Raw genomic sequence first — 25,063 nt, 5'->3', positions numbered from 1 at the left:
CTGACAACCAATCGTTGAGGATGTCACATTACACGGGCTATGACTCAACTCAACTTTGTTTATAGACCACTTTAAAAACAACCATCGCTGCATACAAAGTACCATATATGGAGTAAAAATCTGACATAAAAACAACTGGTGCTTCTTTTTTTTTTACATATTTGAAAAGTATTACAATTCATAAGAAGCAGTGTCACAGGAAGGCACGTGTTCATCTTCATTGTATTCAAACTTCCCAGTTCAATTTATTGACCGGGCTGGAAAGTTCAAGCACTGGAGTTTTAACTGGCTCGGTCCAAATTAGAAAGTCGTAATTTTTATCAGAGAAAATGCAGCCTCCTTGTTCCTCCTTAAAAAATTATGTACAGAACGTAACTGCTACCAAAGGGAGGAGAAAGACAGGATACCTAATATTTAATACAATTACACCAACACACTAATGTCCTTGTCAATTGCACTCTTTATATCAGAAAAAATTACATCTCTCTCTTAAAAAGTACTACAGAAAGTGATAAAATGGTCAAATTTGTGGCAAACTGAGGCTCCAAAAGGCCGGAAAAATGCAGTTGTTGCAAATGAGATCATCTAATATAACTGATATATTTGACGTGTCTATGTTTCATTGATTGAAAATGTGCCCATTATTGAAGGTAAATAATGTGTATTAATTAGGGAAAAAAACACGTTGCAGGCTTTTCTCCAGTAACTTACAATACAAAGTACTTGTATGTGTGTATTTCTGTATGTGAATCTGTGCTGCAAAGAGCCTTAATCCGTATTTTGGCCTGGTAAAAATAGTGGTGGTGGAAGTGAGCTCCATTCAGACTCTGTTATCAGCCTGCCTTGCGGTTCCTCCGACTGCCGCAACCACAGACTGAACCACATGATGCAGTGAGCGTGCATGGACATGCGCACACAAACGCACTTGTGCTCAAGCAAATAATTGTGTGTCAATTCATGGCTTGGGCCAGTAAAAATAATGCGCGAAGGCATAAATCGGCATTCACATAAAACCTAAAAAAGCCAATTAGGCAACCCCCCCCCCCAAAAAAGGGGGGGACTAATAAAGCAGGAAAAAAAGATTTGGAAAGCCTTACTTTTCTCTGTAAAAAAACAACATCCCCGGTTTGCTGTTTTCATATGAACCACCAAGCAACTGTGCGTGCGTGCGTGCGTGCGTGCGTGCGTGCGTGCGTGCGTGCGTGCGTGCGTGCGTGCGTGCGTGCGTGCGTGCGTGCGTGCGTGTGCGTGCGTGCGTGCGTGCGTGCGTGCGTGCGTGCGTGCGTGCGTGCGTGCGTGCGTGCGTGCGTGCGTGCGTGCGTGCGTGCGTGTGTGTGTGTGTATCTCAAGTGATGCAGACTCGGTGCCGATCCGCCATGGTGAATGAAGAGGGAGCTGACACGAAAGGTGAACCTCTCAATTTCCAGGTCAAGCTATGTTCCTACCCTCACCTCGGGTAACAAGCTGTGTGACCGAAAGAATAACATCCCAGACCCCCAAAAAATCTATATTGAAAATACTTTTGAACCCTAAGATTCTGCAAATCAGTGACTCCATGGCTGCTGAGCAGCAAGTATGCGGGTGTACATTCTTTATGGCTGTATTTTGTTTTATGATTGTGCTATTCTGAAATGCCTAATAGTTTCTCTCATTCAGAATAAACGTGATTGATTGAGTCTGATCACTTATGTTTCCTTTCAATAATGGTACATATCATACAAATTCTGCTTTGGTATGTAAATGTATGGGCACAATTATGTTTCTTTAAAAAAAATTGTATATTAGCTATGTGAATTCAGAAGGTTAGAGAAGGTCAACGTAGGGTAACATTTTGCTAAAATGCTCTGTAACTCATTTGTGCATCGATATAAGCATACCTGTAGCAGGGTTCCATGGATGTAATTGTGTTGGATTTTGGGTCCAGGGTCTTGAGGAAGCTCTTGAAGCAAAGAATGCGCAGTTGACGAGACCTGGGTGATCAGCACAAAAGGAACGAGGGCTCGAGCTGCCATCTCTCTGGTTCGATACACTGCTGAACGGCCACATCTGCACAACAAACAATCACACGCAGTTCATGGTCCCTAAATTGTATGAACAGGAGTATAAGCATTGAAATGGAGACCTTACAGCTTTTTGTGTTATGCAATATTCAGCATTTGTGTAAGGTTGGCTCATTGTAATTATTCATTTTTATTTATTTAAAAAAAACTCATATGATAAGAAAGCATCAACCACTCTCAGGACATTATGTTTTCACTTGCCTATCTGTTGATGTGTTATTCTGTTTGTCTCTGTGAAGCATGGTATAAAATGAACCCGGTCAGCTATTAAGACATTTAGTAGAAGGATGTAGAATGATCTAATGAAGATGGTGGAGCTAATTTGTTGAAAAAACACAAAATACATTGTGTCAGACTGGCGTTGGTAGGGTCTGTATCGCTCGCTATTCATTTAAACCCCGGTATTTTATGTGGGACGCACATTGCCAGTTTGAAAACATGCCGCAGAATTTATTACATTAGGACGGTTGGTTTCTTTCGTTATGCAACATCTGCATCTTTACTCTCTGAGTTTCTCACCCCCTTTTTCTTCAACCCATGAAGACCCAAAATGGTCTGAGCTCCCCTAATCAAATAATTACCAAAAAAGCCCGGAAAATGTGTTTTGGCCAAAGGCGGCATTCTTCCTTTCGTACTTTTCTCTCAAGCATATGTTAAAGTATTTACCATATGCTTCTAGGGAAAATGTGACTAGTCACCCTGAATGCAAATTAACCTTGTTTAGATGCTTATAATCTTTCCTCCTATCGTGAAAAAATATTGTTGCCGACAGAAAAAGACATGATCGAGACTAGAAGTTTGGTCAGGGTGTTCAAACTAATAAATGGTGCTTGGAATGGCAGCCGAACGAGTAAGTCCACAAAAACACATAGAGACTGGTTGGGTGACGTTCCACTGATTCTGTTTATAACCTTTCTGAGCAGAAATTTCTCAGTGTAGCCGATGCGTTGAGGGGATCTCCGGCTTGGTGACCTCAGTATTTATGACATCTCTTTTTCTGCTTCGTGTGGTTCTGCTGCTTCATCAAGCTGTGATCTCCAACTCTCACTGGTGCGGTTTGCAGCCAAGTGTGAAGCAGGTGGGAGAAGAATAAGTACCTACAGCTCTGAGACCATGACCAATCGGAGAATGGTGGCCTTTCCTCTGACGGACTCTCTGCCTCCTCAAACCTCGACCTGTTGCTGGGATTGTGGAAGTCTTCATAGTATTTTTCCCACCAACTAACAACATCTCGAGTCAAGGTCAGCAGCACTCCATCCCCACTATTAAAACTCATTCAGTACCAGACAATTCTGGACCAAGTCTGAAAAGACGTTTAATAACGTTTTTGGGAGTGAATGAGTTAACAGTCTTAAAAGTGCGCTGCTTCACCCCTCATAAGACGCCGGATGGAGGACCAAAATGACCTCAAAGCCATTGTGAAGTCTTTTTCAATGGACGCACCAAACTCCTCCTACACCTGACGTTTTATAGAGGTGACCACCAAATCTGCATTCTGCTTACACAATTGTAATTTGCTCTAGTGTTTTTCAAAAAGAGTACCGATAAAATAGTTAAAGGACCAGATTGATAAGTAGCACCGTGAAGAATAATAGTATCGTTAAAATCTTAATGATACCCATGTGTAGTTAGCAGTCTTCTCCTGTTAATGATGATTAGTCCTGATTTTTCAAATATTATCAGAAATGTGACTTATCTGCCGCTATGGGGGCAATGATTAGTGACTTTGGTGCAGTCGTGTATGCCATGTTAGCAGCGCTAACTAGCCTGGCGTAGTGATGAAGCCGCCCGCACTGTCAGGCCCTCTTAAAAACATGGTCAACAAACGCGATTATGTCACAAGAATCCAAATCTTGTTAGCTGATCACAAGCCACAATACTTGCATCTGAAGTAACTAATAACTACTCGGTCGCTAAACTCTAGAACATTTCTGACTTACCCGTAACATCGGAACATTTGACAAGAAGTTTTCCTTAACAAAATATGGACGAGTCCAAACAATTGGCATCTCTGTATATAACAACTTCTTAAACGTTTTGTTTTTCAGATGAGAGGCAAATTTCTTTGAATCTCTCTACAATGTTTTTATTGTAATTGTTATAGATATAGTCCGAATATGAGTGTATGTGTGACTATTGCAGCTGTGAAAAAGCAGGAGCGATAAAGCTCATTATCTTCGGCAGCCCAAACTCAACAACAGCACTGTGTTCAGGAATCAATGTGACCAAAACAATGATGTTTTGGGGTTTTTTTCAACAAGAGGGGAAAAAATGCAGTTTTTCCTGTTTTTAAGTTACAGACTGCCCTGTGTAATCCGCACCTCCGAGTCAGGGTGAACTGAAGTGGCCTCGTCTACCAGATTGCATAACTGTTATCCTCGCTAGTGCGAGGCCTTTTACAACCAAGTGTTTTTTTGTTATGTATCACACATTAAGGGCAGTGTTTCAGTCCCAGATTTTGTCTTTTTAAAAAATCCAGGCCACAGAAAATAAAGCACACTCCTGCTCTGCTTCAACCTACTACATATAGAGCCAAAGTTAACAGGGGGGCACACACTTTAAATGGGCATTTATGTTTTTCTGGTTGTTTCCATGATTTGTCTGTGATTGTATTAAAATTTGTGTCTAAAAAAAGGCTGGCTTGGTATGGCAAAAATCAGTGGAAGTCTGGGAGCTATGTCAAGCGGCAATAAATCATCACAAAGGAATGCAGAGATCGGGAGGAAAGCTAACTCTTTTTGCAATAGGAAATGTCAGATGTGGATAGAAGCGCAGGTGGAACTTCAAACGTTTTTAACGAATCACATTCTGCCAGAGGACTGAATAAACAACAGTCATGTTGATAAACAATATGAGGTCATTCAGACCAAGAAGTTCATGGTCAACCATTTCTGATTGCGCACGCAAGCACGTACACACAGGCACGCACACACACAAACCAGGCTGAAATCATCACACTAACAGATTTCAAACACAAGTAACTCATTTTACTGTATAGGCCTTTAAACATCTATCCATGTACTTGCACGCGAGACAGACACACCTTTGACCGTTCCTGATTTTGGGCCCGACCCCTTGCCATTATTTCCGGCGCATATGTTAACTATCTTTTGTAATTTGTTCCAATGAAATGCTGGTGAAAGGAAATGACAGTTTGGTCGTGTGTAATTTTAGCAACCGAGCTGTGCCCAATGGGTTCGGTATGAAGGCTGTTGACTGGCATGGGTGAGTCTCATCTGGGCTTCATTTGAAGAAAACTGGTCAAATGGTTTCCTGCGGAGACTTTTCAGCATGTTGTTGGACAAACAAGCTCAAGCACTCAAATGTGTCACTGGGGAATGAACCCAAGTTAGGAAGTGGAGTGGTGACTCACTTCAAATGAGAGGGCTCCATTTGGTCATTCACACAACATTTGGATTGTTGAAAATGAGACAAATGCGCCAAAACACAGTCACAGCCTCCATTTACTTTCTCAAAAATGAAAGAAGTAAAACTGAACTAAACTCCCTTCAGCTTTATAATCAAACATGTACGGTATACGGTACGTGTCTCCATGCAAATCAATTAATTACAAAATAATTACTTGTGTAGAATGTACTGTATTATTTTTATTGCCGTTTGTGGTTGTTATTACGTATTTTTCTAATGTTATACTAGTTATTTATCCTCGAAACATTGGAAGACAGAAACTGCAACCAAGATTGTGTTTTATATTTCCATGCGTATTTCAAATGAAACCATTTTATAGAAGTTGACTTTGTTGTCACTGTATTTTGAGTTCAAACACGTCATGATGTGTCACCATGTACTGTCAGTCTTGACATAAGCCGGTATTACAATGACGTGGATGGATAAGAAACAAACAAAAAATATATATTTATTTTAACTTTGGAAACTATACAGTGTGTGGCCATTACAGAGCCGTCTGAAGAGATGAGAAATGTGATGGGAGTATGGTAAAAGAAAAAAGGGAGGAGAGATTTCTGGGCTGTTATCATAACTCATGGAGCTCTGACACTTTGCCATGACATGAGAATCAGGGAGAGAAAATTACAGACGTCGGTGGAGATGAGACACTTGTTACCAGTTGTTCAGTCTTTGAAATATGAGAAACCATCAATCCTAAAGAGAAATACACAAATCTCCATATTGTTGTTTTTTTTCTTGACATAGACATGAACATTCGACATGTAAATATGAGATGCGAAATGGAAGTAGGAAAAACATTCTGCAGGTGGAGGGAGTGACAGTTATTCATATCATGGGGCATGTTCGCACAGGCCTGATGAAGCGTGTTTGAGAGATGGTCGGGAAGTAGAGACAACTAAGACCGGGGCCAATTAAGTTGGGACAGATGCTAATTTTAACATCTTCGAGATGTGGTATTCATTTAGGGTGGATACATTCACCGCATAACTTCTGACAGTCAAGCGGCCCGTCAGGATCCTGCTGTCAAGGAGAGGAAAACTATGATATGGATAAATGTCTGGAAAAAATAAATAAATAACAACGGTATAGATTTGGAAGAAAAAAAGCTATTACGGAAAAGGTTATGAGAAAGGCTTATGAGTAACTGTTTATTGTTATAGAACTGCTGGTCTACAGTCACAGTAACAAGTATTGGGATTCAGATGAGTGGCAAACCAAGATAAATATACATTTAAACTACAGTATCTTTTTAAGATAAGATTTCACCGGATTGTAGAAGCTCCAACAGGGAATCGGTGGATATTCATGACATCTGAGTTTTTAAAAAGACACGATCATAAAACGGCAGTGTGGAATCCATTGTCGCACTTTGGTTTCTCCAGATTAAATTGTGTGTACTGACAAAAGTTTAATTGAACAAATATTGATGAATGGAGTCGATATGGGTTGTTCTACCAGCAAGGTGAACTGCAGGGTTTGTAAACCACCTGGGAGTTGGGAATAATCATGATGTGTAACAACAAAGAGAATCACTTTTGGCAGGCCTCAGAAATTGGTGTGGTTTTTTCGCTCATCATTGACTCATCTCATGTTGTAGGTTTTATTCCAGCAGCCATTAACCAGACAATCATTTTGGTTTCAAGTGACTCATGTATTGAGAAATAACTCGTCTTTGTGGATGCATAACATGGGTTTTGCAAGACATCTTGATCTCATCTGAAAATATACATGTCGGCTCCATTGTTAAAATAGAGCATGCGGGAGTTTTTTTTTTTTTTTTAACTCATACTGCTTTAGACGGTACCATGTGATTTTTTTGTTTTTTTATATTGTTGTGTACAGGGCGGAAGCGTAGTCCTATTCAATGGGGGTTGATTTCCAGGTCGGGTCTGATTTGCAGGTGCAGTCAATGAACATGTCTGAATAATATTTGCAGACTTCTCCATCTCAGGAATGTCAAAAATGAAGGTTAGAAACACAGTTTCCCATTCCCCTGAAAGCTTGACTCCCCAGTAAACAGAGAGGAGTCCAGATAAAACCCGTCACATCTAATCACGCAGTCTGACATTAGACAGCACAAACAACAAACCTTTTTAAAAACAAAAACTTCCAACTAAGGCCATGTTCACAAATACATGATATTTTCAAAGCATAGAAAGCATTTTCCTGGCACGAGGTAAAAGGATCTACACTCCTCTCCAAAGGTATTGGAACAGTAAGTTACTTTATTTAATTTCTGTCGACTAAAAATATCTGGGTTTGATATCAACACTAGAGAGGCTTTTCATTCCAGGCACAATCTGGATCTGATATACAATTTAGAGGAGATCAAACAACACATTTGTAGATGAGCAAATAATTGCAAATCATTGGCAATAATCAGGTGACGTTGTCAAATTTCTGCAGAATTGCTTTTTTGGTGATGCTTTTTCAGCTTGCCTCTTTCTGTTGGTTGTTTTAGGGAATGGGTGTCAAATTCCTTTTTGTCACAGGCCACTTTTTCTTCCCTTGGAGGGCCATTATGACAGTGTAAGCAAATAAAAGTTTAACCATCCCATCATATCATTATTTGTACACAACAAATTATACATATACACATGTTGCAAAGATTTTTTTTTTTCACTTGACTTCCGCTGTAAATTGTCAGACAAAGTCTTTCTGTAGACTTATGAGTTCATTTTGTTGATGCCCTTAGGAACTTTGTTGATGAAGTTAGGAATGATGTTAAGTGAGTCCATGCCAAGAGAAGCCCAAACTGTAAAATTACTTAGTACTTCTGCTGTGTTTCAAAGATGATCTTGGAATACATTTATTCTGAATTTTGGAGTGTTACTGTGTTGCTCATGAAAGGTTAACTCACATATCTGTGAAGGCACTGAAAGGTACATACACGTTTAGGAGAAACATATGCTGTTATCCAAACGTCTTTTTCATAGATGCCCTTGACAACAGTGGTAAACATGACCCTGTCCCAGTTTTTTTTTTTTTTTTTGTGAGCGCATTGCAGCCATAAAATTCCGATTTCATGATTATTTACTAAAAACAATAAAGTGTATCTTGTCATTGTAGAGAATTTAATTAAATAGAAGTTGAACATGATTTGCAAATCATTGCATCCTGTTTTTTATTGATGTTCAACAGAATGTCTCAACTACTTTGGAATCGGATTTTCAGAAAATGAATGAATGAATGGATGGATGGATGGATGGATGGATGGAGGCATGGAGGAATATCCCATGTTCATGCGTGTCGTACTCGTCATTGCAAAAATCATGTCACACATTTCAAATGACATGTTAAAATGCTGGAACAGACCACGAAAGACCAAGTCTTCAAATCTTCAAAATGAGATTGTTTTTAATGCACCACTGGTAATGATAAATATCAATATTTGTGAACGCAAGCCCAAAAAACAATACACTGCATGCATTGTTTTTTTTGTTTTTTTTTGTGCCCATGTCAACAAAAGCCTGAAGACTGTCACAATATTATTGTTAACATGAAAAAAAAATGTGATATGTTTCATTTTTAGCTTCATCATTGCAGTTAAAACCAGATAGATTAAATAAAAACAACTGATATCTTCTGGGAATACAACTTTGTGTACAATTTGCAGGGCAACCAGTGCAAAGCAAAAGAAAATAGATGAGCCGATGTACGTTTAGACTACATGTGTTTTGTCTTCATGATTGTATGTTTCCATACTTAGAAAAGCTGTACAGCTCAGTAGAACTGTTTGAGAAGTTTATCGTGGTTGAGCGAGCAGGTGTGTGACCCTCTTCATGTGATACGGCATTCCAGTTGCCGCCAAGCCGCATTCTCATTGATAGTGATGACAATAGGGAGGAGCTACGGATGGAACATTAAGTTGGCGACTGAGTCAGCCCACGTAGATCTCAGACTTACTCAAGGGCACTCCAACTCTTACGTTGGCAGGTAGACTGGAACAAAAACCAAGCATTGAACTGTACTGTCAGACGATACCGTGTCATAGCACACGCAGGCATACACACACAAATGCTTCAAAATCACCAACAGTTCATGGAATTAAGTTTTGTTCTAAAAAACAAACAAACAAACATGCACCTCATATTTGATTGCATGTACTAATGTCATTTGGAAGGGATACATTACTGGATTTGACAACTCTTTTCTTCTTTCTAAGTTACTCATTAAACATCACCTCCTGCATCCAAAGCATGCTGACATGTGTCATTCACTTGTTGCCGACAAACCCAAGTGCCACGCTTGACACTTGAGCTGGAAAACACACGCAAGGCTATATGGCACATAGGCAAGTAACCATTTTGGCTTAAAAAGAAAAAAGCTTTGCTGTAATTTTCTAAAAGATTGAGATGATATGCTGTCCAAAGAAAAAACAAAAAAGGCAGTCATTCAACTAAGCCACTGCCACCAACGGGCATGTGATGCTTCTCTGTCTCTCACTGATATGACGACCAGAAAAAAAAAAGAAAACCATGTGGAGTTTATGTTCGCTTTTCACTGTACTACAGCAGGAGAACCACGTTTGGATATGAGTGTGCTCTTGCCTCCTCCTTACCTGATGATGAAAGGTATGAATGGGGCAAGTCCCAGAGGTGAAGAGGAGCCATCCATTGGAGATGGGTAAATTCGGCTGAGCACCAGCAGAAGCAGGAAGAGACTGGGATGCAGCTTCACTTGACCACTGTCACTAAAATACATGGATACAGTTACGTTTAATATTTGTTTGTTTGTTTTTTTTAATTTTGTTTATTTTTTTATTCTTTGATGTCTCTCGTCAATTGAAATCTAAAAGAATTCAGATACAGGCCTTGAATTGGGAATTGGGCAACTGGACAGCGACCAAGCTTGTTAAAATTGAGCACAAGGCTGAAGCATCATTATGATTCTAAATCAAGAGAGGAGGATTTGCCACCATCTACTCCAGGGGTGCCAAATACGTCGATCGACCAGTACCTTGCAGACTTGTCCCAAGTCGATCGCGAAGGGGTCGAGCGGGGAAAAAAAAAACAAAACAAACAGCCCCCCCCCCAAAACATTTGTGTGTCTGTGTACATGTGTACAAAAAGGCTTGGGCGCCCTTCCTGTAGATGATGTGGGGGAAGTCAGAGAGTTGACATTGGGTTCTGTGGGAAATCCATGAAAGTTTAAACAACCAGTCAAGGGAGTGAGGGGGATTGGGAAAGAGTCCTCAATTAATTGGATTTAAAGTAAGATAAAGCTGCCTGGAGAGCTGTTAGATGATTCAAATGCTTTTAAAAGGGGAGGTTTGTCCAAGCAGAGAAAGATAAGGCGGATGAGTCTCAGCGGACCCAACTCTCCACTGCAGACACACTGAGCCAAAGTTCGTGACACATTTGCTGTATTCTTTATTTTTCCTGAAATAGGCCAACAGAGGAAGTGGAATTTATAAACAGTATTCATTTCACCAAACGCTGAAAGTTGATGACCTTGTTTCACACGCAAAATGTGTGTTTCAAAGATCATTTTTAAGCTTCGAGTAACTTTATCCTCCAATACAACTAGTGGTTGGACTTAACAAAAAAAAATAACGTATCTTAAACAACAAAATTACATGAGAATGAGAAAGTCAAGTTACAACGACCCCCTCACCTTTCCACTGAGACAGCTGCCTCCTTGAGTTGGTTAAGAAGAAATGGATACAGGGCTGGAAAACGAGTGAAAAACTCACGGCCAGTCATTCTAAGGCAAGAGACAAAAGCATAAAGAAACAAAATTATTGCGCTAAAAATACTTTTTATCAAAAAATAAAAAATAAAGAATGAAACTACATAATGCTAAAATCTTTCATTCACCTTTTCTCATGCCAGGAGTGATACGTTTATATTATGCTGGTAAAAATAAATAAAAATACAGAGACAAATCCAATATTGCAAGTTTATAAACAGATGTCTTGACCCTTTTAGATGGAAACTGTTGAGCAACACCAGTTAAAAGACTCCCACTGACTCCCTGGTTGGACCTGCCCTTCCTAAGTGTTTTGGTGGAAGGATAAAATGTGTGTAATTTGTTCAAGTAAACAATTTAATGAATGCACAACAGTTAACTATGCGACGGCTTTTAATTTTTGAATGCATTTCTTTTTAAATCAGAAACAAACTGAACCTGTTTTGGTTGCGGCGCTCAAAGAAGCGTATGCATAGACTTGTGGGGCCTCAATCAAGCATGCACAGAAATGTGTCAATAAAATGACGGACGTTATATCAAACACACTCTTTGTTTTGCTTCTGCAACCACCATTCAACCTCAGCGCTATTAAAGTTTTTAACTGTGCATATCTAAATAAAGTTGTTCCTTGAGGGAGGAGAGCCTGCTCCACCAAACTCAAGATCATATGACGAGCGGGACTGCCTCTGGGTTGCACACATTTGGGAAGTAATGAACAGGCACAATGTGATGAAAAGCTGTCACATGTGCGTGAATGTAAAAATTGCAGTCTATGAGGGTGTGAGACTCACCACTTGTGACCCAACAGACACATAAGGTCAAACACGATGCTCAAACAAATCACTACGTACAAAGTACAATCGTTTCAATATCAAAGCAGGTGCATGCGGGCAAGTTCTTGAGAGTCCTCTCAGACAAAAGTCGTGGTAAGAAGTCATGGAGGGGATGAGAATGAAGACAAGGGGCCTGGAGGGTGAGGTGGTGGAGTGTATTCAGGCTCAAATAAATCAGTTAGACAACACGGCAACAAGTTAAAAGACTACTTAAAGGGTTTCAAAGTCATGGTAAACTGGTGTCGGAATGCACCAGCTACCAGTTGAAGTGCCTCTGATTAACCCCAAATAAAGTTCAGCAGGCTTTTCATTACTTTTTTTTTTTTTTTTGCTTTACAGCAAAAATTTCTCCTATCACACTGGTACTGATCAGAAATCCCTCCTCTTTGACTAGAAGAACCGAATTCCAGCTTGAGGAAAAACAGCCCCAACGCATTCTGCTGCCGCCGCCATTGGTTCTTTTGGTGATGAGCAGCGTGATGTTTGAGCCAAAAAAGTGGAAATTATGACAGAGTAGTTCACGCTTGGTTTTATCTGAGTGGACCGTAATAAATTGTATCACATGTGTCTGGGAGGGTTCCTGTGTGTTATTGTAAAATGTAGCCAGGCTGGGACGGGAGTTGCACAGCTAGTACTTGACAGAATTTTTAGCCCTTCCTCTTGGCCGCCATCCTGACTCTGTTTTCTAGTTGTCTTTGAATCAATTTTGGAGTGATACCCAGTTCTCGGTCATTTGACTGATGTGCAATGTTTTCTAGCCTTAATGATGACTGTCTTCACTATGTTCCATTGTACATTCATTGCTTTTAACACTTCTTTTTTTATCCTTCTCCCGAATGACACCTTAGAACAATGAATGCCCTGTGAGGCTGTGGAAGCTCTACGCAGAAGATAGGATCATAGACATGTGATGGAATGTCAGGAAAATCAAACGAGAAGAGCTTGAATTGAATTGGCATTAATCCGACGCTTAACATAGTGGCTGGTATGTGCTGACTCCCATTTAAGTTGAGTTTGAATGTCATTGTTTCAGAATACAGCCGCATGCTAGCTTATGAGAAGAGATGCACAGTTATGCAACCCGACTCTCAAGTGTTTATTTTTGACTTCCCCTCTTTTATAATATGTGTTACCCCAAATTGTAAATGTTATAGGTCACATTATTGCTGGGGGTGGGGGGTCTCCATTTTTTTTATGTCACAAAAATCTGGCATTTGAAAAGGGGCGTGTAAATTTCTTCCGTCGCCTCATAGATGCTAGAAAAAGGGGCAGTCTCTACATGCATAATAAGGCTGAATGTTTGAGACGGAACTTGGTAAGCAATCGTTTCTGTGTCAGCTGGTTGTATTTATGCTAAAGATGATATCAGACCAACATCAATGCAAGGTCACGAAGCAGAGAAGACTTCGTCTGGGCTCAGTTAATGGAGCAGGGATCCACATACATCTGGATTCAAGTAAAATACATGAGTGAAAATTTCTGCAATACGAAGCAAAGTCTTATAAAAGACAACCGAGGCAGAAGATAATGTAGTGATCTTTCTTACAACTTGAGAAGACCCCACGAAGACCGACGTAAACAAATAAGGAAAAACTGTCATCATGGATCACGTGGTCAATTGTGTAAAATTAATCGGGTCTTAAAGGAATTGAAACCAAAATCGAGTGGACAATTTGGCTACAACAACCAAAGGCGCCATTCATTCACAGATTTATGGTCTGAACAAAAACATGTCAACTATGGCTTGACCTTTGCTAATCTTCCCTATGGCAAACCCAAAGGGCACAATTCATTTGCTCAGCTGAACATCTGCACTTGCACACGTTCAGAACATTCACTCAAAAGCCTATTCTGATAAAAATCATTTACATCAACGAATTGCATACAAGGAAGATGGAATTAAAATAACTACTTGAAAGAGTCCGACGGAACTGCAATTCCAATTGATGGAAAAAAAAGGGAAAAGAGAAATTGAATGAAAGATGAGATAAACAGAAGCAGCCTTGGCAGGGCTCATGGCATCAGAGTCCATTAGAAAGTGAGCAAACAGAAACACAGTAAAATGTTTGTGAAACTTTACAAAATCAACTTGGCCTAATAAAGCCAACCATACCTTCCCCTCCAACCAAAAAGACATTTTCATTGTCCATGACTGCTGAGTGCAATCATTCAATTATATAATAATCAATCATTATCGCAAACAGTGACACAATCCCATGATTCTCCCATGAATCTCAAGTTAGATAAAACACGGTAAATACAGGAAATAAAGTCCGTGGGATAAAATTTCCAATTTCACAATGTGGGAACAGACTGCCGCGAGGTGAGCAACATAGCCAGCTTCCTTTAGCTGCCAACACCAACAAAAACGTTCGGATAATGGTGAGTGCACTGACTTGTATATGACGGTCAACCCAGATAGCATTTAGCATTAGCTGAAAGTAATAACACAACCACCGATCACCAGATTGACTTAAGATGTCTGTCAGAGGATCTCTTCCTTCACTCGAAGCAACCCCCGTGCAGTTCCATGGCGAACAAAAGCAAACGAGATGCGCTACTACGCAATATTTCACATCCAGTCTGAACCCAGCCTAATAATCACAGCCTCAAAACACATCTGTTTCGACAAGCCTATTCACTCAGACCATAAAGCCATTGTTTTATTTATTTATTTTGTTGTATTTTTTCTTATCTTATTTGATGTAGTTTTTTAACATTGTACTCGTGATTTTAACTGCTTGTTGTAAGGTGTCCTTGAGTTTCTAGAAAGGCGCCCACAAATAAAATGTATTATTATTATTATTATTAATAATCGCTCAATTAAACATACGGTATAATAAGAATAAACTACTTCATAAAAAGAATAAACCGGTGCATTTAATGTGACTTTTTTTTTTTAAACAGGTCTGTTCAGTGATTTTCTGCCAAATAAAACACTGCACGATTGGTCTGTAGAATACGGTAATTGTTACTGCCATAAATAACAAACAGCAATTTGGAATTTAATTGTTATTCTAAGATCCAAAACAAAAGGGGCTAGACTACATGTTCACTCACTGGAACAGCTTGCATATATGTTGTTGAGCACAAATGATGGAAACTTCCATTTTTAAAAGAGAGTGTAAAATGAACTTTGAATGATGTAATTGGCAGTTTTAGTGGAAGAGGCAAATAAATGCATGATTGTGTTACTGAGGAAAAAAAATCATTGGAACACTTTTGTGGAAGCCAGTAACCTCATGAAAGCCATGCTCCGTTTGAGTTAACGCTCCCCAAGTGCGTGGCAATTGGATGTGCGGATATGTACCCATCGTGTGAAATATTGTGCTTAAAACTTGGGGCAGCACACCCGTAAATAAGCTCAAGAGGCCATTAGCAATTGCATAGTGCACTGAAATGACCCAGATGCATGGGAATGCGGAGTTGAATGAAGTTTTGTCCTCGGCGATATAGCATGACTCCTTCTTGCTTCAAGTCAGCCTTCAGATTCTGATTAGACAATACTTTACAATATTTTTTACTTAGCATTTCAAGATGTATACACGCAACATTTACCTTTCATTTTGCTTGTGCTATGCTGTCAGTGGTTTGCATGCTATTTTACACCTACCTATACAATAATGATAATAATAATAATAATACGATGGGCTATCTAAAGACACAGCCAGCGCCATTCATATCAGGTTTGTTAGATCATGTTGCGCTTGGTATATTAATCCATACACTTTTTGCAGTGTGTCAAATTAACTGTATAACAGGGCACTGTTGTTGACTGACCTAAACTTGGTTGTGCTTGGTTAGTAGATCAGCTTCCAGTTTTTCCATTGCACATAAAAACCATCCGTAAATTGGGTTCTTGGTGTACAATATTCAACATCTGTGTCTGTATTTGTGTTGCGTTGAATGCAAATATTGCAGCGTTTTAAAATGATGAATTCCCAAAGTAGTGAAACAGAATGTCCATACAGTATGATTATTACTAATGTACAGTTGGTACCACATTTTAGTATCCAGCATTAAGTGTTGAGATTTTTTTACCTTGAAGTTGGACTAAAATGCCTAATGAAGCTCTAAAAGCAGGAAATATGGTACCTGGCATCTTCATTCGCAATGAAGTTGAGGCAGTTAAAAAAAAAAAAAAAGCACCCACTGTTATGTTACAATAGTGTCCCCTGGTGGCCCCTAACCACCATTGCGTGAGAATATTTTTACATTGTGTATGTCTATGTTTATCCGGACCGACTCTAAATTGGCTCAAAGTTGAAATTCAAAAATATAGATTGCGGAGTAGATGATAACTATGCAACTAGTAATTGTGACCTTGTGATGCTATTTACACAATTTGTATGTGAACGGCTACGGATTTTTACAAACTGCAGGCCAATATAAACATTTCACTCCACCCCAAGAACAGAAAAGAAGCAGACCTATTTTTTTTCGAGTGTTCGTCCCTTCCTTTCTTCACCCCAAAGATCCTTGTGATCAGAGTGCTGAAGAGAAGAGTTGAAGAATTTCTTACCTGAAATAAGAATGGAAATGTAGGGCGCATGAATGAATCTATACGCATACATGACACCAAAAGTAAGACACCCACAATTGTTAGCTTTACAGCTAACAATTGCCGATCTCTCATGGGATTGTTGAGACAGGCAAATATCGACTTGTAAAATGAAAGATGTAAAAATGTCAAGACCAGATTTATTTTCAATGTACAGCTACATTTTGGGGAAAAAGTCACCAATATTTCAAAAATTTTAAGAGGTTGATGCCAAATAGCTGGTAATTTCAGGGTTGAATTAATATCTCATTTGTGGGTTGTAAAATAAAGATTTTTTGTTTTGATGGCATCTTCTAGTTACTGAATAATAAACTGGCCATGTTATACTGGATGTGAGGTGTCACGCTTGATTTGTACAAAAGCGAAAAGGGCAACAGGCATGGAAACTTACTGCCCAGATAGGAGAGGTGAAGCCAAGTACAGCAGCCTGCATTCCATCCGACACAAAACAAATTATGTTTTCTCCCAGACGAGTGTCCCTGTAAAGAGCTCTCAGGATGTTCAGAGCGTGAACCTGTAAGGAGAGCACTTGAGCATTCAGTTGAGTTAGGACGAGACAAATATTTAAGAGACAACTTGGCTGGATATTAAGAGACAAAATTGGTCATCTAGCCAGCATAAACTAATACTACTAATTCTGCGCCATTGACGGTGGACGGGCTGATTCACATTTATTCAATGTCAGTTAACGCACAAACACTTCGAAGAATGTGACAATCGCAAGGTCGAGATGGGTTGATCTAACAAACCTGAGGAACAGTGGAATCGTCTGTATTTCTATGAGCGGTAGGCATGGCGAGAGTAATAAGCTCCCTCATGGTCATTTTTAACAGACTGCAACTGGAGGATTTTGGCTCAGAAGAGAGAAGAGCCTGCGGAGAACAAATAACACATTACATACAAAAGTTCCAAAACACAAACAGAAGGAAATAGCTCCACAATCATGCAGGCATTGTTGTTGTGCAGTACATTTTATTTTTAACTTGATGTGTGTGTATCCGAAATACTTTTTTTGACATTTTGTCATTTTATAGCCTTATTCCAAAACGGAATAAATTTGATTTGCGTCAAAATTAACGTCTTTTTCGAACTTTCGGTCACACCTTCTTTCATAGTTTGTCTGGTCCTATGACATATACTCATGTGCGACTTGCATGTATATATTAAGGGTATATTGGGGGAATTCACTCTGATGTCCTTGCATCACTCAGAGTGGTAAATTTGGAGAGGCAGTGCATGCTCCCGCTGGCCGCACCATGAGCCCACTCGCAGTGCCCAAACGCGCACTCCGAAACTTTGTTTTTGGAACACTCTGAATAACTAAACCATAAACTTGAACAATACTCTGAGTGCTGTTAAGATTTTGCACTGTCAGTGTTACATTAATATTAACCATGGTTACATTCTTATTATGCGAGAAGTATAGATTTTGGGATTACTGAGAATCAGCATCTGCAACATGAATCCCGAGTGCATTATGCCTGATATATTAGTGAACAGAATAAATTGTTTGAAATGTTTCTTGAAAATAAGTGGTAAAAAGTCATAAAGGCATTATCTTGATGGAGGTTTGACAGGGGGATTGATTTTACATTCCAATTTATCCCGTCCAAAAAAAAGAAAAAGAAAAAAAATCTAGGTTGACCAGCATCACAAAACAGATGTGTTACATGTATGACTTTAGAGGTCCCACTGTAAATATAAATACAGTATTTTGAACATACACCATTTCTTTGTCCAGCTATTTTATGGAAATTAGTCATGGGCATGATATATATTCTAGCCCATTTTGGGTTCCTGATGTCGTAAATAATAGTTGATGTTGCCACTAAAAAGGTAACATTCAGGCCTGCTCTTCACAGCAACATATACTGTGCATTGATACTGAGATGGCTGATTGATGACATACCAATAATTTTATTGAACAACATAATTTATATGTGACTGTCCAAAGGGGGAAATGTAGGTGCAAGACTGTTGCATGTGTTAGTCGTCGTGAGAAGGAGGTTGACATTAAACATCTGGCTTGAGTTATGATTAAGAGTTATGCATGGGAGGTATGGAGACATGAATGTAGGGAGGAGAGGAGAAGGCAACAAGGTTCGGCCTTTCCAAACTCTTGGGGATTGGAGGAGATGGAAAGAAAACAGAGTCTGCTTCCTGTGAAGTGTAGGTTGAGTTGGTCCAGACCAAAGAAGAGCGAGCGCAAGAGGCAGCCTTCCCAGATCTGACTCTGTCATTCCGGGAGTAATGAATGCTGGACAAACCTCTGCCAAGGTGTCGACATAACCTCCTCCATCACTTTTTTAGCTGTCATTTTTAACCATCTTTTTTCTTCTCCTGGGGTTTCATTTATCAAAGAGTGTGTGAAACAAGTTCACTGACACTTGTCACAAATACACCGTCTGTGTGTCAGTATTATTATTATCATCACCACAAATGGACGCTTTATGTTTTCAATGGGATTAATTTAAAGTGCTGCTAATAAGAGGGTTTCCCCAAAGGACAAGGATGACGGTTGTCATTCAGGTGAAAGAGAAACGAAGACTGGAAAACTAACGTTGTTCCAGCATGAATGCTACGGCTGCATGCCAAGAACGGTTGACTGCGACTGCATTTAGGAGTAAACTGGAAACAAAAACAAGCAGAGGATGCTTTCCCACAAAAAGACTGTGCCCTCTGACACTTTTTGTTGGTGACAGGATTAGAAAAACAGATTTCCTCAGATTAGAAACAAAATGAGGGGTAATGAAATTGGACTCGGAGGAGATCAGGACAAAGGTACTAATCCAAAAATGGCATTTCATTCCTGGATGGCTGGATCATTTTGTTTGTATGGAGTGATACGACAGACGCATAATTTCTATCTGAAAAAGTATATGTGTAAGGTGTCTTGTGGTTCAGTCCAGTACCTCCAAATAGTTGTATCGCTTCATGAACCAGAAAAACTTTGAGAATTGTCAAGACATCTTTAGATGAACTTCCATGATACAAGTGGTCATATTTGTTCTTACTGCTAAATGTTCCGCTTAAACATCGGTTAACAGTTATTCATTTCAAGCAACCCTGATAATCTTAAGTAAGTCTAACTAAAACCAATCATCATCACCTGAATATAGAAGGGTATTCCAGCACTGCGTCGTGTGGCACACAGTTTGGACGACGGGTCACTAGATTTGACCTCTTCCAAAACTTCAGATAACCAGCAGGCTGGAAGCTGTTGCAGAACTTTACTGCCACTCCTGAGACACACATACACACACGCACATGCGCATGCACACGTACACAAACAAACAGAGTATGACCATACAGATTTTAACACACCTTACCAACTACAGGTGTTTGGGGAAAAAAGTACACGTAAATATGCGCATGTGCGCGAGTGTGTGTGTGTGTGTGTGTGTGTGTGCGTGCGCATGTGTTTATATACAGTGGTGCCTCTACTTACGAATATCTCTTCATACAAAATTTTCAAGTTACGAAACACCTCAACAGGAAAATATTGCCTCTTGTTACGAAAGATACATACGCAACATACTTATAGCTGCTCTGCCATTGGCTACTACCGAGCATCATCCTGGAATACCATTGGCTAAAAGGGACCTCTACCGTATGTGTCTATGAGTGTAGGTAGATAGATCGACTGTGTCTGTGCAGCAGCGTCCTCGTCATTCGCCCCTTGGTCTACGAGTCGTTCCGATAGTTTTACGTAAATGTGAATCACCCAGAAAAAGTGTTCACCAGTCGGGCAATCGCTCACTGTGCTGATGTTTGCCTTGGACATTTTCAAAGGATTGTTAAAAGCTGACAAAAGCAAAAATCACTTCTGAGAGAGAACATGGACGAAAGGGGGCAAAAAACAATGGATGAGGACGCAGTTAAAAGTTATTCATTCATTCATCTTCCGAGCCGCTTGATCCTCACGCGGGTCGCGGGGGGTGCTGGAGCCTATCCCAGCCGTCTTCGGGCAGTAGGCGGTGGACACCCTGAATCGGTTGCCAGCCAATTGCAGGGCACACAGAAACAAACAACCATCCGCACTCACACTCACACGTAGGGACAATTTAGAGCAGGGGTGTCCAAACTTTTTGCCAAGGGGGCCAGATTTTATGTGGTAAAATGTCGGGGGGCCGACCTTGGCTGACATTCTTTACATTGTTCAACAAATTTTAGTAAGCCAGTCTGTTTCACATTTCCATTTTTATTTTAATTTCAACAATCTTAAGAATTTCTTTTGGTTCATTCGAAACAGGAATTTGAAATATGACATATCAGTCAATATAAACACGGAGTGATGTCTTGTTAACTCGTGAGTGATGCCCTCTAGTGTCTAAATGCTATTACTCATTTAGTGAATGCTATTACTCATTTAGCCACTAGAGGGAAGCAGTACTCTATGAAACATCACTCACCAGTCTACGAGACCTCAGTCAATGCAACACGTGTTCCATTGCGCCCAACCTGCGGGCCAGACGGCACTGATTTTATGACCGGGGCCGAGGGCCGGATGAAAGTCGACCGCGGGCCGCATTTGGCCCGCGGGCCGGACTTTGGACATGCCTGATTTAGAGTGTCCAATCAGCCTGCCATGCATGTTTTTTGGAATGTGGGAGGAAACCGGAGCATCCGGAGAAAACCCACGCAGGCCCGGGGAGAACATGCAAACTCCACACAGGGAGGCCGGAGCTTGAATCGAACCCGGTACCGCTGCACTGTGAAGCCGACGTGCCAACCACTGGACTACCGGGCCGCCAGTTAAAAGTTAAATGACCATAATTTTTGGCTTGGAATGGATTCAGGCGTTTACATGGAAAACACATCTCTATTTACAAAATGTTCTAATTAAGAAATTTCTTCCAGAACCAATTAATTTCATAAGTAGAGGTACCCCTGTAGATGGATAGATAGATATTTTTATACATCTACATACAGTATACATACATCTCTCACATCTTCTCATCCATTGAACAAAGCAAATAACTGTTGCTTGTAAACTGTAGTTTAGATTTAAACTATATGGTTTGTGATGTTTTCGGTCACACCTTTTATGTGAATGAATGGAGAGTGAAAGTCATGTTAAAGAGACTGAGACCTGAAAAATAATGCGGAGAGGGAAGGAAAAAGCAGAAAGCACAAAAAGAGACACTGTGCCAGAGTGCTAACACAGTGGAGCACACCAATGCCAGATCCCAAGACAGAGAGAATCAAAAGGCTGTGGTTAAGCACCCTGCAATCAACACCCCATAACCCAGCACAGAGCCTGCATACCATCCCCACAAAAGCTCTTTCCTTCCTGAAACACAGACATGCATACACACAGGCCCAGAGAAGAACAGACACGCACCACACAACCACTAGAATTTCACCATCATTTAACACTAGCGCTCCTATGATGGATGTCTACAAGAACAAAACAAGAGATTCTGACCAGTAGGACAGTTTAAAACAGTGGGGCATTTCAGGGGGTACTTGATATTTTACAATATATATGTATTTAAAAAGTAGCATCCATGCAAAAAATAATAATAATAAACATTGCTTAACAGCAATTACATCCCTTCCACCAAGAATAAGAAAAGTGAAGCACAAGCCTGAGGGGCTCACTAAAGACAAAAAAGTCAAGTCAAGTCAACTGAACAGTATTTATAGAGCACTTTCAAACAGCCATCGCAGCATACAAAGTGCTGTACATGGAGCGATTTAACATACACTATAAACAGTAAGACGAATCGGTAATAAAGGCGGTAGAAAGCACCAAGCAGTAAAATCAAGAACAAATCTAAGTCATGCTGAGTCGAACGCCAAAGAATACAAGTGAGTTTTGAGGAGGGTTTTAAAGATGGGCAGCGAGGAGGCTTGCCGAATGTTCAGTGGGAGGTCATTCCAGAGAGAGGGACCAGCAACAGAAAAGGCTCGATCCCCTCTGAGCCTCAGTTTAGTTCTTGGTACTTCTAACAAAGACTGGTCCACAGACCTGAGGCGCCGGGCAGGTGTGTAGGGGCGGATGAGCTCAGAGAGGTAAGGTGGCGCGAGATTATTCAGAGATTTGAAAACAAAGAGGAGGATCTTGAAAATAACTCTAAAATGAATGGGGAGCCAGTGAAGGGATGCCGGAGTAGGAGTTATGTGCTCCCTCTTACGAGTACCAGTCAAGAGGCGAGCAGCGGCATTCTGGACCAGCTGAAGGCGCTTAATGGAGGACTGGCTGACTCCAAAGTACAGGGCATTGCAGTAATCCAGCCGGGATGTGACAAAGGCATGAATTACTGTCTCAAAGTGTTCATGTGAGAGGAGAGGTTTTATTTTGGCCAGCTGTCTAAGGTGAAAGAAGGTTGATTTAACAACGGCACCAATTTGCCGATCGAGTTTGAAATCACTGTCCAGTTTAAGGCCCAAGTTTGATACTGTTGACTTAAGATAAGGAGACAGGGGGCCCAAGTCTACAGGATGGAATGTACAAGGGCCACTCGGACCAAACAATATCACCTCTGTCTTCTTTTCGTTGAATTTCAAGAAATTTTGTGCCATCCAGGTTTTGATTTCTTCCAGCAACAACGCAATGTTCAGTGTTGACAGTCGGTCATGTTGTCAGTCTTTTTAATTCATTCACTCCCAAAGACGTTTTTAAACATCTTTTCAGACTTGGTCTAGAATTGGATTGGATACAACTCTATTGTCAAATGTGCTGTATGTGTGCACAGATGAAATTTCTTCCCTCTGGCTGGTACTGAATGAGTTAATTAATAAATACTGTCAATATTTTTAGGTGACAGTTTCTGCTTTTATTCAAAATCGAGTTAATGATTTCTTTTTGAGAACAGATCTGTGCACTTTAAACTTTATGTTCAGAATTATTCTGATGTGAACAAATCTTTATTTCAGTTCATTGCCTTTTCATTTCTACATAGATCTAGAGCAGGGGTGCCCAAATTTTTTGGATCGAAGATCTACTTTTCGATCAACTAACCTCCCGGGATCTACCCTTACCGGTGCGCGCACGCACACACACAAACACACACACACACACACGCACACACACAAATTTAAGATTTACCTCCATCCATCCATCCATTTTCTGAACCGCTTAATCCTCACTAGGGTCGCGGGGGGTGCTGGAGCCTATCCCAGCCGTCTTCGGGCAGTATGCGGGGGACACCCTGGATCAGTTGCCAGCCAATCGCAGGGCACACAGAGACGAACAACCATCCACGCTCACAATCACACCTTGGGACAATTTAGAGCGTCCAATAAGCCTGCCATGCATGTTTTTGGAATGTGGGAGGAAACCGGAGCACCCGGAGAAAACCCACGCAGGCCCGGGGAGAACATGCAAACTCCACACAGGGAGGCCGGAGCTGGAATCGAACCCGGTACCTCTGCACTGTGAAGCCGACGTGCTAACCACTGGACTACCGGGCCGCCCCTAAGATTTACCTGCTTTATTTTATTTTTTAAATATTTTTTTTGTGAAAATGAGACTGATAAGATGATTAGTGTGCAGTGTATAATAACACAAAAAATATATTACTAATTTTTTTTCTTCTCGACACTCCTCGGATCTACTTGGGACCTGTCTTAGATCTACCGGTAGATCAGGATCTACCTAATGGGCACCCCTGATCTAGAGGTACCACTACAAAGTATAATAAATCAGACACTGATGCCACAGCAATCTATTTTCAGTCTTTTTTTTCCATGCACTGGTTCTGAAGTACATGGCAAATGTGTGTGTGTGTGTGTGTGTATATATATATATGTATATATATACTGTATATTTCTCACAGGGCGTACAAAATTGGAAAAAGGTTGAGAACCACTGGTTCAAAACACTGTTGTATTTTCACATGTGACAGACATGCTGCCTTTCAGGGACAACATATGATTCTCATGAAGTGACAAATATAGGTATGGCCATGAAAAATCACAGTAGGTCAAGTAATTTCCAGCATAATAAGGGGCACCACAAAGGAATGTCGTACAAACTGTCACGAAGAGTGACGCCACAAGGATGTGCCTACTGATGAATTATATGAAAGAACAAAAGATATCCTTGTAATGTGCAGGGCTATGTCCACCGCCACAAAGCAGCTTTTACAATTTAGCCCTCAACACAGTAACACATACCTGCATAGCATGTCAGTGAGGCGAACAAAGCCCACATAAGCCAGTTCAAAGGCGCCACGATGGCGGGACTGCAGGAGCTGCTGACGGAAATACAAGCCAATACAAGCCACCTATAACAGAGAGAAAATATGCGATGAAATATTACATTTTGTAATGCAGGCAGCTGGGATATCAGTGCACGTTGAGAGAGTGGGGGTGCATGTAACAATACCTAAATAAAATACTACTTTGTTTGACTTTCAGAAAAAGTGGACTTTGCCACAACTATTGCCAAGTCAGACCTCCTGGTGAATGCATAATCATTAAATGTGACCGAGATGACCAGATTTTGTCCATAAATAGAATTAAACAAAAAGGAAGTCTGT

At 40.4% G+C, this 25,063-nt stretch overlaps 2 protein-coding genes across 3 annotated transcripts in view; both read right to left on the bottom strand.

Moving 5' to 3' along the window:
• The window catches only part of LOC127610703 (tumor-associated calcium signal transducer 2-like), a 248,813-nt gene that overhangs the window by 162,038 nt on the left and 61,712 nt on the right, over nucleotides 1–25,063 (bottom strand). The gene's annotated exons all lie outside the window — the stretch shown is intronic.
• The window catches only part of thada (THADA armadillo repeat containing), a 79,140-nt gene that overhangs the window by 33,228 nt on the left and 20,849 nt on the right, over nucleotides 1–25,063 (bottom strand). For both annotated transcript variants that reach the window (XM_052080978.1, XM_052080980.1), the window contains 8 exons: nucleotides 24,699–24,808; nucleotides 19,684–19,816; nucleotides 17,324–17,446; nucleotides 16,966–17,088; nucleotides 16,444–16,535; nucleotides 11,106–11,195; nucleotides 10,051–10,182; nucleotides 1,878–2,046 (listed from right to left, as the gene is read on the bottom strand). In XM_052080978.1, coding sequence (XP_051936938.1) covers nucleotides 1,878–2,046; nucleotides 10,051–10,182; nucleotides 11,106–11,195; nucleotides 16,444–16,535; nucleotides 16,966–17,088; nucleotides 17,324–17,446; nucleotides 19,684–19,816; nucleotides 24,699–24,808 — 972 coding nt within the window. The remainder of the gene's footprint in view (nucleotides 1–1,877; nucleotides 2,047–10,050; nucleotides 10,183–11,105; nucleotides 11,196–16,443; nucleotides 16,536–16,965; nucleotides 17,089–17,323; nucleotides 17,447–19,683; nucleotides 19,817–24,698; nucleotides 24,809–25,063) is intronic.

Source organism: Hippocampus zosterae, chromosome 11 (genome assembly GCF_025434085.1).
Source record: "Hippocampus zosterae strain Florida chromosome 11, ASM2543408v3, whole genome shotgun sequence".
NCBI lineage: Eukaryota > Metazoa > Chordata > Actinopteri > Syngnathiformes > Syngnathidae > Hippocampus > Hippocampus zosterae.
Note: the sequence above shows the minus strand (reverse complement) of the source record. Positions and strands in the feature narration are given on the sequence as shown.